The sequence below is a fragment of the Aricia agestis genome, chromosome 9, assembly GCF_905147365.1.
Source record: "Aricia agestis chromosome 9, ilAriAges1.1, whole genome shotgun sequence".
Classification (NCBI taxonomy): domain Eukaryota; kingdom Metazoa; phylum Arthropoda; class Insecta; order Lepidoptera; family Lycaenidae; genus Aricia; species Aricia agestis.
This window is the reverse complement of record NC_056414.1, coordinates 1,495,535-1,508,826: the sequence shown is the minus strand read 5'-3', so window position 1 is coordinate 1,508,826 and position 13,292 is coordinate 1,495,535. Positions and strand designations below refer to the sequence as shown.

Sequence of the window (13,292 nt, the reverse complement as noted above, 5' to 3'; positions counted from 1 at the left end):
CAAAAATCCATTTATTATTTTGTAACTTTTGCCATATATCGATATTACCGTATAAAATTTTAGAATTACATTCAGAGGGCAACGAAAGTGTGACCTCGGTTAAGATTTTTGATTCACAATTTGGATTACTAACACAAGAGTAAATATTGAACAATTCACAAATAGAATAATTACTAGTTATTAATTTACAATCATTTAAGGAGCTCAGCATAGCATAATGCAGTCTGTCATCGCTCAAGGCGATATATGAGTCAGAGGGTTGAATTAACGCGAAAGTATTATGAGCATCATCATGAGGCGTTGGCAAAGGAATATTTTTATACACCATAAATTTTTCAGGTGTGACTAAAGGAATTTGTAAAATAAAAATTATTTTATTATTTAAGAAATAGGAACTAAGTTTAGAAATATCGATTAAAGTGTGAATATTCTCTATACTAAGAGAGATTGGAAACTCCAATTTTTTACTTATTTGATTACTATGCTTAATCAACTCATTATAGAGACTTATGGGACTAATTACACTAGGATGTAAAACATTCACTTTAGAAAATAAGATAGAATTTAAGGTAGTATCTAGTAAAATAGAAATAGTAAGCAAAGAACCTTCGATAATATTAAGTAAATTATTTAATTTAGAATTGTATAATAATAGATTATCTGTATCCGTAATTTTAGAAAGAATATTATTCATATTATTAATTTGCGTATTTAATTTCATTTCATTTTGATTGAGCTTGTAAATAGTATTATTAAAATTATTAATTGTAGACTTTATAACGTGTATATTATCACGCATTAAATGAAATATTTCATATTCGCTTTTCGTGATAAAGGAATGATATTTGACTCCGCGTCGCTGCGGCAAAAGCTATGACAGCATAATATTCTAAAAAGAAAGAGACGGAATATGTTTTTATAACATAGAGATAGAAATCTAAGAAGTGGCAGGCTTAATTTCATTAGTATGATGTTTGACATTTTTGCGACCTATTTGTAGAGTCACATTATGTTTATTATGAACTTTAAGAATTTTATATGGGCCTTTCCATATCGGAGATAAGGCTTTTCTTAATCTATGATGATGTTTTAAATACACCATATCACCTGACTTATAAGAAACTTCGCGAGAATTAGAATCGTAATATTGTTTTGACCTTTCTTTACTACTGATAAGGTTCTGAATTGCTTTTTCGCGACTAAAGCGCATTCTATATTGTAAAGCACGAATATATTCATTATAAGTAGTATTATTATTACTCTCGTATAAAGAGCTAGGAATAGAAGGTTTATAGCCGAACAATAGTTCATGTGGCGTAAAATTAGTAGAAGAATGCGGCGTCGTATTATAAGCTAAGATAGCAGTAAATAAATAGCAATGCCAATCGTTTTGATTCTCATTGACAAAAGATTTTAAATATTCTTTTAAAGTTGCATGAGAGCGTTCTAGTGCGCCATTTGTTTGAGGATGATAAGGAGTAGTAAATAATGCTTTTACTTTTAAAATTTCAGTTAATTGTTTAAATAAATCAGACGTAAAGGGCGTACCTAAGTCTGTTAAAATAGTTTTAGGAAATCCGAAAAGAGACATAAAATGAACAAGATTTCGAGCTATTTCGTCACTTGTCGACGAAACCATAGGATAAGCGCTAGTGAATTTAGTAAGATCATCTTGTAACGTTAAGATGAATTTAAAATTTTGGAAACCCGCGTCGGGCAGAGGGCCTACGATATCGAGAGCTAATCTCTCAAATGGCCTTGTAGAAGTAGAAGTGATCTCCATTGGAGCTTTGTTAGATTTTCGTAAAGGCTTATTGATTTGGCAAAGTTTACATTTTTTAACATAATGCTCAATATCAGAGCGCATTCCCTTCCAGTAATAACTGGCTTTAATTCTTTTATACATTCTTTGAGAACCTGGATGACCCGCAATAGGCGAATCATGATTTTCCTTTAAAATTTTAGGAACTTCTACCGGAGTAGGATAAATTAATTGATTTTTGTAAATACAAATTTTAATATTAGTATTGTGAAAAATATAGGAAATCATATTATAAATTTTAGTATAAGATAACTTAGAAAATGGATCTGAAAAATCTGAAATAGCAAGATCCGTAATATTTTGGCAATCGACTAAAATATTTCTTAATTTAATTAAGAGATTAAAAATATCGTTATAATGAGTTTCATCAAAATGATGAACTTTAGTAAAAAGGAAATAGTAATTTTTATCTTTAAAATTATAATGTTTAATTGTGAACGGCTCACGTTCAGAATTTAGTAATTCGTCAGCATTTTCTAGCTGCGATAAAATTTCTTCGCAATGCGGAATAGAATTGTCGAAATCTAGAGAAACTGGACACGCAATATTATTTAATTTAGATAAATGTAAACCTTGAGTACATTCTTCAATAATAGTATTAGAAATTGGAAGTTGATTAGTAAATTGATTTTTAAAGTATTTTTCATAGGTTAAATTATTTAAGTTATTTATATTAAGAGCATTGACCGGACACCTAGACAGAGCGTCGGCATTAGAATTGAGACGACCTTGTTTATAAACAATCTCGTAGTCATACTCCTCGAGTTTCAAGCGCCAGCGAATGAGTCTGCTACCTGGATCTTTTACATTAAATAGCCACACAAGTGGTCTATGATCCGTGACGATTTTGAATTTATTACCATATAAGTATGGTCTAAAAGTTTTAACAGCAAATAAAATTGCTAACAACTCCTTTTCAGTTGTAGAGTAATTGCCTTCAGGCTTATTTAAAGTTCGCGAGGCGTATGCTATAGGTTTGTCCTTGCCTATAGGACCTTGAGAAAGAATTGCGCCTACAGCATAATTACTAGCATCTGTAGTAACATTAAAAGGTTGAGAAAAATCGGGATACTGGAGAAGAGGAGCAGAAATTAATTTTTCTTTTAAAAATTCGAATGCTTGTTGCTGTTCCGCATTCCAGTGGAAAACAGCATCTTTTCTTAAGAGACACGTAAGAGGCTTAGTTAACTTAGCAAAATTGTCAATAAAACGGCGATAATAGCCTATTAGACCTAAGAAGGATTTAATATCTTTAGGATTTTTAGGAACTGGAAAATAGGAAACGGCCTTGACCTTATCAGGATTCGGAGTGACACCTTTATCGGTGATGATATGACCAAGATAAGCGACTTCATGTCGAAGAAATTCGCATTTATCTGGCTGAAGCTTTAAATTGCTTTGTCGAAGTTTGTCAAAACACGTTCTAATTTTGTAATATGATCTTGTAAATTTTGGCTAAAAATAACGATGTCATCAAGATAAATGAAGCAATCTAGACCTTGTAGGCCTGACAATACGGTATTCATTAACCGCTGGAACGTGGCTGGGGCGTTTTTCAACCCAAAAGGCATTCTGGTAAACTCGTAATGTCCAGACATGCTTGAATTAGTACTAATTGTAAAACCCGTTTTTGGGGCGTCCTTGGGACTCATTTTAAGCTGATGGAAGCCACTTGCTAAGTCTAAGGTACTGAAATATTTTGAATGACCTAGTTGATCTAGGATGTCTGTGATAAGAGGCAGTGGATAAGACTCTGAAACAGTGGCGTCGTTAAGGTGACGATAGTCTATGACGATTCTCCACTTTTGTTTGCCAGAAGCATCTATCTTTTTCGGGACTACCCAAACTGGGGCGCTCCAAGGCGAAGAAGAAGGCCGGATTATTTTCTGATCTAGCATTTTGCGGATTTGGGAATCGACCTCTTCCTTGTGACACTCAGGAAAACGATAGGATTTAACATGGATAGGAGGAGTGTCACCCGTATTAATACTGTGTTCAAGGACACTTGTACAAGTTAAGGGCTCGCCATCTAAATGGAAAATATCAGTGTAAGACGAGACGCAGTTTAAGAGAGCTTTTCTCTCTTCATTATTTAAATGAGAACAGCGAATTAAATTTAAAACTTGACTTACGCGATTTGACTTGGAACTAGAAATAGAATTTATGCTTATACAATTTTTATAATTATTTAGACATTCATTTTCGAATGGTGTTAATTTTACATGATAATCTTTGACTTCGATATCGGACTCAGTAGTATTTAAAATAGTAAGGTTCACTTTCCCATTAGGTTTGACCTTTACTATGCAATTAGCGACATAAACACCTTGACTTAAGGTATGATCTAGAACTAGAGCTTCATTGTTATGATAAAGCTCGGGCGAGAAATTTGATACAGTACACTCAATACAGGCTTCCGCACGAGCCGGAATGATATATGTTGGCTGAGTGTAAACAATAGGAATAGAATGATAATTTATAGTCATAGATTTAGAAGAATAATCAATGTTAGATTTAAAGAAATTGCAAAAATCGCTACCGATAATACCATCGTAATTAGTTAAATTTATGTCGTCATTTGTCACATGAAACTTGTAATTAAATTTTTCGTAAGATATAGAAAATTCTAGTTGAAAAGTTCCTAATGTCTCGACAGGATTTTCGGAACTGTTAATGCCTTTTAGCTTAACGATTTCATGTGAAAGATCTGGAATTTGTGATAGACAGGACCCCTTAATGATACTGATGGCTGATCCCGTATCAACTAGAAAACATAGCATACCCGATCCCGGTGCATGCTTACATTGCAAATAAGTATGTGGCAATGATACCTTTTTAGAATAATTATTAATTTCGTATATAGATTTAGAAGAACTAGGATTTATGTTAGATTTAAGTGACTTATTAGAATTAGTATTTTGGACAATTTCGTCCTTAAAATTAATTTGACTCGGTTCATCTGACCGAGATGTAGATTTAGGATTATTTAAACTAGAATTAGTAGAAATTAATTTACTAGATTGAGACGATTGAGGCGATTGAGACGATTGAGACAAATTAGTATTAATTGAGTTAGAAAATGAGACATTTTTTGATTTAGAATTATTCTTACACATTTGGCAATTATTTTGCCCATTAAAATTTAAATGACTCTGCTCTTTTGACAGAGATGTATTATTTATTTGACTCGACTCCTTTGATCGAGATGAAAATTTAGTAGGACCCAAATTTTGGGATGAATTATGACTCAACATTTTATTTTGTTGAGATGGACTCAGCATCTTTGGCTGAGATGTAAATTTAGAAGAATTTGATAGACTCAACATGTTTTGTTGAGATGGACTCAGCATCTTTGGCTGAGATGAAATATTAGAAAAATTTGTTTGACTCGGCGTTGTTCGTCGAGATGGACTCAGCATCTGTGGCTGAGATGGACTCAGTAACTGTGACTGAGATGTAGATTTAGAAAAATTTGGAAAGTTAGTTTGACTCAACGTTTTGCGTTGAGGTGGACTCAGCATCTTTGGCTGAGATGGACTCAGTAACTTTGACTGAGATGGACTCAGCATCTGTGGCTGAGATGTAGAATTATGAAAATTATAAGATTTAGAATTATGACTCAACGTTTTTCGTTGAGGTGGACTCAGTAACTTTGACTGAGATGGACTCAGCATCTGTGGCTGAGATGAAGATTTAGAAAAATTAGAAGATATAGAATGACTCAACACTTTTCGTTGTTGAGATGGACTCAGTAGCTTTGACTGAGATGGACTCAGCATCTGTGGCTGAGATGAAAAATTAGAAGATTTAGAAAATATCGTGTCCTTATGATTAACGTTGGATTTTGGCAGACACGGAACCAAAATCCTTTTTAATTTAAATCATCGTGATTGGATTGAGTCTGATGATCATTATTAGCATTATATTCAAAGTCACATGTATGTGAAGGAATATGACCGTCGTCACGTTGCGCGTTGCCAGCGTTTACGCGGCGTTTCATATTAAATTGACGCTTACGACATTCCATGATCGTGTGACCGACGTTTTTGCAATAGTTACACGATTTAGCATAAAAATTTGAATTATTATTGGACATAGAAATTGAATTATTTTTAGGAATAGGATTAGTATTGAAATTAGGATTTGAATTTGAATTAAAATTACGTTGAGGATTTACGTGATAAGATTTTTGAAAAACAGTCTTTTTATTTTTAAAACATTCAGAAGAGCCATGTCCGGATTTATTACAGATAGAGCACTGTTTTTGAGCCCTAGTGCTATTTTTAGATAAGTTAAATAATTTCTCCTCATCAGTGGCATATTGAATTGCATCACTGAGGGTTTTAGGATTTTTACACCTAACAATAATAGAAATAGAAGAATTTAAGCCCAATAAAAATGTATTTAAAGCGAGTTCTTCCATAGCCGCAATTCGACCGGGAAGTTCATTCTCGTCTACGCAACTATAATGAATATTAGATTGAATTCGAGTTAAAATTTGTTCAATTCTTAGTGAATATTTTATGACATCCTCATTGGACATTTGCTTACAATTTTGGAGATCAGATAATAAATGAGTTGCGTGTTTCTTTTCGCCGAAAGTTGAGCGTAAAAATAATTTTAATTCCGCCCAATTTGAAAATGTTTTTAAACTACAGGCGACTTGTGCCTTGCCTTCTAATTGAGAAATAATAAATTTGCATAAAATTAATTGTTGTTCTGGGCTAGCTAAAAGCATTGCATTTTCACAGTTTGTGAGAAAAGCAGGAAGTGACTCTCTGTCACCAGAATAAGGTTTAATAAATTTAGTTAAAAATGAAAGCGTTAATTTTTCGGACATATTTTTGTCTTTAGATGACTCTCCTTTGACTGACATTATGAATTATGTTATGCTGAACTTGTATTTAGAAATTAGAAATATATTTTGTAATACAGCAAAGATTTAGAAATTAAAAATAGAATAAACTAGGATTTAGAATTATTTTAGACTTAAGAGTTTGTAAAATTAGATTTAGTATTCACTTCACGATTTAGAACACTTTATAGATTTAGCACTTTTGATTTAGCACGATTTCTTGAATTTAGTAGAAACAGAGGATTTAGAAAAACTAGAAAACACTCACAGGAACACGACGAAAACCTGCATGCCGTGAAGACTGGAGTGGAGCCGGAGTCGCGTGCAGAGGCTACGCTTTACCCGGAGCTGGGGGCCGATGATGTGGCCCTGGCGAGTTAGACTGGAGCGGCTCAGACAGCACAGCACCGCTGTTGAAACTGCTGGGGCAGACCGAAGTCCTCGTGGGGTTGTAGCTGGAGCGGGCTCAGGCTAGGGCCTGAGGCTGACCGTCGTCCGAGTGTGTGAACCGGTTGGAGCAGGCTCGCGCAGAGGTGCGGAGGCTTACTGTCGTCCAAAAAACGTGGTGCGGGCTCGCGCCTTCGGTGGCGGAGTCTTACCGTCGACCAAAAACTTTAAAACACGGGTGCCACGGGTTCGTGATCCCTGGTCTAATTTTTCTAGACTTTTTACGGGATCAAATTACTGCACACTTCTGACACCAATTTGTTTTGCAGCACCCTCTAAGTCAGTTTTTAAAAAAAACCCAAAAGTTCACCCTAAACTAATTTATTAACCCAAAATTAAATTAGTTACATTTAAGCTATGACTTCCCACACGTTACTTGCCCGGCTTCCAGAATCTAACTGCACGATAAATTGAAGTAGAATGAATACTAAACGAAAACTGCAACGCAAACGGAAAAATATCGAGGAATAATAGAAATGCTTATTAAACGGAATGTACTAACTAACTAGGGATGTAACAGTACGCAGTGTAAAATTAGTTTGTCTAGACAGCATAGTGCAGTTTGAACGACTTGCATTTTTATTTTGTACAGGTTCGTGTAGGATTAAGGAGAAGACAAAAGGAAGGATTAAGGAGCTTGACCTAAAATTTAGTAAATGACTGCGATGCGCTTTTTGACATAATATAAGGTATTGAATTTATGGAGGGTTCCCTTCGAAATGCCAGAGGATCCGCGCTTGGATAAGAAAGCCTCTGTAAGTAGATAATAGGAAAGAGATCCGTATAAGGAGTTAATCCATAATATAGAGTCTTACTCATCGCAATTTCATTCACTAGTATAATAGTGCTTAGATTTTATAGATATCGAGTATGGAAGCTAATTTCGGCACACTATAAATACGAAAACGCAGACGCGGGCGGGTAGCCCACTCGCAGTCGCCGCGCGCCGCGACGCGATGCAATCGTGTCACAACTCACACCTCATACTCACCCTTTCTAATCGATTCGACGAAACGAGACAAACGACAAACATGAAAAACGTTCCAAATTCAAACCCCGTTTACGCGCCTGAATCAGCGCACCCACAATGAACCAGCCCACGGATTTCAAATTTAGTATTGTTTTTTTTTACATTCGATTATTGAAATGTGCCATAGAATTGCTTTTAGGGTATTCTATCTAAGCAAAGGGGCTGTTAAAGTCTAATGTGTGTTATGGGTGCACTATGCCGGTTCCACGCCAAATACGTGATCGGTGAGTATGACAGAAGCACTGTCTGCAAGGTAAATTTTACTGTTATTTCATTCATAGTTTTTTACTGCTTTGCTCCATTTGTTTTTATATCGTAATCGACATAACCTGTTTTTTGTCTATGTTTTTAGGTAAATGGTTCAGTATTTCAGTAGGTTTCCGAATTTTTCTAATAAAAACTTATTTTCCATTTAAAGAATTTATTAAAGACATGAAACTATTATAATAACAACCTCTGTTTATACTTTTAATCTTAATTGGCGCCAAAACTTAGTGTATCTTATATCTTTAAACGAGCAATTCTTGTATAAATCTCGGAATCGGCTCCAACGATTTTCATGAAATTTAGTATATAGGGCAATGATATTCTATGTTACTAACGTAACTAGATTGGAAGTTTACGGTAGCAACGCGTTGCCACTTCGAAGATGCCTGCAGGCATATCTCACATACATAATGACATAACGAATATATGACTTGACATTGTCTTTTGAACAAAAAAGTGGTTACGCATTTCTGAGAATCCTTTGTAAGACATTGCTACTCTAGTATTTTAGAAACTCATTGATATAGGGGGTTTCGGGGGCGATAAATCGATCTAGCTAGGAATCATTTTTAGAAAATGTCATTTTATTCGTGTTTTATCGAATACCGAGCAAAGCTCGGTCAAATAGCTAGAATTTTTAAATCCACCATAATCGTGACGTTAGTGTTGTAAAAATATTAGCATAAAATATCGATATTTTGGCTGTCAGCGTTATAACAACAACGCGTAATTGTCACGTGCGGTTCTATTTTTCGTATTTGTTTGCATAAAGTGCTTCTGTGATGTTATATTTGGACGAGCAAATAAATAACATCCTCTGATGCAGACGATAGGAACCACTCGGACCGAAATAGTTAACTTATTTATTAAACTAGATCTCCGAGGCTTGTTTAAACTAACGCTAAACTGCGATGCTACGTCTTACGTAGATAATAATATGTGGTATGAATATTCTGATGCTTTTTTAAGAGTTTTTGGAGATATTTCACCCGACTCTAATAATATTTAGCTTTAGCAGATATAAATTGTCATTGTTAACCTAATTTAAAAAGTATATCATTGGGATTACTCAGAGTTTAATCTTCAATAATGACACAAACAAGCTCTTTAAATACCAACCATTTGTCTCTCACAAATGGTAAAAAACAGTCAGCGAGCGTTAACTGTTGACTCAGTGATGTTATTTCGAGAGGAACCCATCCTCCCTCTTACTGTGAAATTGAATGATTTATGTTTATTTAGTTTGTGCTTTTCATCTCGTGTCGACATAAATAATTTTTAACTGACTCATAATATAAACATCGATAGATCTATCACATCCCTACGTAAAAAGATTATGCAGCTTGCATCCATACTAATATATTAAATGCGAAAGTGTGTCTGTCTGTCTCTTTGTTACCTATTTTCACGCCTAAATCGCTGAACCGATTTTGATGAAATTTGGTATGGAGATAATGTAAATTTAATATGTAGGTACTTTGAGTCCCGGGAAAGGACATAAAATACATAATATCCCGGAAAAATGTACGGTTCCCGGGCGATAAACGAATGTTGGTGCAACGGAGTTGCGGGCGTCATCTAGTAAAATATAAATATGAACTTTATGTTTAAGGGGTATGGCTCATAGTTACAATGGGACCAATTTTGTAATATGGCAGACGATTATGATACGACAACGCAAAAAGTATTCTCAATTTAGACCGAAGCTAGTTTTTGCTCATTAATCATCTGAACTTTGTGTGGGTATTATGCTTTGTGCAAAAACGTTTCCTGTCTATTATTATCATCATTTTCGATGATAATACATAATAACATTCTGTTTAAGTCTTTTGATCCCTATTCAGTTGTTCGTCATAGTTTTTGTTACATAAAACACAAAAAGATTTAATTTAATGAAATAATCGATCGCTGCCTAGAGTATTGTTATTGTACTCCTTACACTCGACTCTTAAAACGATCTTTATTCCTTCTGATAATTCCTGGCAAGACAGAATGTATTGTCTCAACAGTATTATATTGTATTATAACAGCTGCTCATAATCCTTCTGATAATAATTTTTGATAAGTCACAAAGTATCGTCAGTCGTAGGTAGTAACATTAATATACTCTTAGATACTAACATACTTAAGCAAAGCAGTTCTTTCGATATTACATAGATATCCTCCAACTAAAATGCAGCTCATTCAGCAAAGATCCTAAACGACAAAGTTGAAGTGTCAGCTTCAACTTGTATTTTTACATCAATCATTTTATCGATAACAGTATTGCCCCTCTCTATTACAGAAGGCGAATAAAGACGGAATGGCTGCAAGCGGCCGGTCTCGCCAATCAATTTATCGTTAACAGTATTGCCCGTCTCTATTACAGAAGGCGAATTGGAGACGGAGTGGCTGCAGTCGGCCGGTCTCGGCTCGCTGGCCGCGCCGTTCCAGGCCGGGCAGGAGGTGAGCGAGGCGCAGCTGGGTGAGGCGGTCCGGCCGCTGCCGCGCGAGCAGGCCGCCGCCGTCCGCCGCCGCGTGCGCCGCCTCAACCGGACCGTCCGCCGCAAGAGGGCCGCGAGCCGCGCCAAGAAGCCGGACATCAGAGACGTGTTCCGAGACTTGGAGGTGAGGATCTTAGATGTAAGTTATTGGAAGAAAAAGAATTTATTGCTCGTGTTCAAAAGCTTGGAGGGTAGGATCTTAGAGACAGAACCTTCACTTCTTCAAAAGTACAGTTTTTAAGGAAAGTAAAGAGTCTTTGTGAGGAGAGTAATGGCTGTTTTAACCGTGTAGAAGGTTGGTAGACCCGACTTTGGAGGTTGATTGTTTATAGTAATTAGTAGATATCCTTATTCAGAGAGGCTTATACGGATTTCGATTTGGAAAATGAGTACTCGTGATTCCAGAACTTACCAGTTTGTTTTCCCTGTCAATCGAAAAAAAAATCGAACAAAGAAAGAAATAATTAAATACATGTACGTACAGTGCAAGAGAACTAGAGACTATTATAGGCGGTGTTAAATAACAAGGGTTGAAGCTTAACATTAACTTTGAAGAACGAACAGAACTTAAAATAACAAGTTTTAAGATCCATCTAAGTAGGAATTTCCGTTTTAGAAATAGCAGCAGGGTCATAACAAATCTAAAATAAATATTGTTGATGCCACATGCTCTGAATGTCTCCGCTAAGAATAATATGATTAATTAAACAAACAATCTATAACCGTGAGTCATTATACAGAAATAAATGAGCATAAAATACAACCAATTGAGCAAATATTAATTAGTGCATCGTGATAAGCGACAATAGATCTTATCACTGGATTATAAGGCCGTAATCCGGTTACAGTAATCGCTGAAGACGGCCATAATTGGTGTGTCAAGTTTATAGGATCACGCACCGTTAGTTCCGAATCTTGTTTCGTTTTCTAATTTCTCTCGAGGATCGTTACGTGTATTGTGCTGTCACATTCTGGTTTAGGCGCTAATTCACTTTCTTTTTCATAAAATCATCTACATATTGACAAACTTGTTTATTTTGTAGAATTATTTATCAATTTTTTGGTCACTTTTGCAGCTTGCCATTGTTTAAAACATCAACTGTCTCAAATATAACACGCTGTTTTCAAACAAGGAGACGTCACATCCGCTAAGTGTTTAGGAATACGGAAGTCAATAATCAATATCAATGTAACTTGAATACGTATGATAACTACACCCGCGTTATTCGTTAAATCGTTTTATGGCTAAACAGTTTTTATTGCTTTTTTTTCCACCTAAATTGGGAAACTCGGAAGGTACTTTTTTGCATCTTATTCTGATCATGCTTTGTGTGTTCACTTTTATTGAAATCGTTGGTTTTAGTAAAAACTGGAGGTCTACTGAAATCTAGAACATGCAGACGTGATCGCTTTACTAAATACTTTTCACTGTACCAAATAATAGTGCTTTTAGGACTGCCCTCAATGATATTCTACTTATACAGATCTGTTATATGACATACTATTTTCCGGCTTAAATCTCTTCCGAACAATTTTCAAATTCAAAATTGCAAACATTGACAAATTTGACAGGTAAGTGAAACAAAAGATACGAAAAACCATTTACATAAAAGAGACATAAAAATAGATTTTTTAAACGTCGAATCGTATCGCTGTCTCTTTCTTCGCCTGAGATATGACGAAAATTCGATTTTTTCCAGATTGTTCGAAAAAATTATTGAAAATTTAAATAATCAAGGTATTTATTGCAATCAAGACATGTGGTAAGAGATTCCATGTGTTTTGTTTTTTTTGTTTTGAGTCATAATTGGTACATTTTCGAAACGCGCACGACGTCATTTTCAATTTATTTATGTAAGACAAGACGCGGCACGTTCGTGACTGCGCTCGATGCAGACTAAACAACAGACGGCCCAATTGGGCCGTATTTGAATCTTCACAACGCGCGCGGTAGTAACATATCTGCTTTGCATTTTTTTTTTATTTCATCATTGACTGCCCTACTGTTCCGTTTCTAACTCTAGATACAATCTACTTTTTTAATTTCTTAGGTATTTTTGTGAACAATAAAAAAAACAAATTCCTTATTCGAAATTCAAAGTCAAGTTCGACTTTTAATTTGCGTAATAATTTTGCGTAATAATTGTTTTCATAGGCATGGCTAATGTGGGCATTGAAAAACAAAATTAGTTACGATATTGGCGCCGGAGAAATCGCGTAACGTCAAACCTGTTTCTGTGCAATTTGCTGTGCACTTGAATGACAAAAACACAATTTCCTGTGCAAAATTTGATATTTAACATCCACAGAGTGGTGTCCAGCCTGTCCTGTCCAAACTTTCGAAAACTTTTTTTTACTTCTAATCTAATCTTTTTTATGTTAAGTATA

General features: G+C 35.1%; 1 protein-coding gene across 5 annotated transcripts in view; it reads left to right on the top strand.

Annotated features, from left to right (window-relative positions):
- Positions 1 to 13,292, top strand: part of LOC121730160 (rho GTPase-activating protein conundrum) — a 99,195-nt gene that overhangs the window by 74,615 nt on the left and 11,288 nt on the right. For 3 of the 5 annotated variants that reach the window (XM_042119071.1, XM_042119072.1, XM_042119076.1), the window contains one exon: positions 10,790 to 11,028. In XM_042119071.1, coding sequence (XP_041975005.1) covers positions 10,790 to 11,028 — 239 coding nt within the window. Of the gene's footprint in view, positions 1 to 8,323; positions 8,379 to 10,789; positions 11,029 to 13,292 lie in introns of those variants that run through there. The other 2 variants (XM_042119074.1, XM_042119073.1) reach the window with 2 other exon arrangements.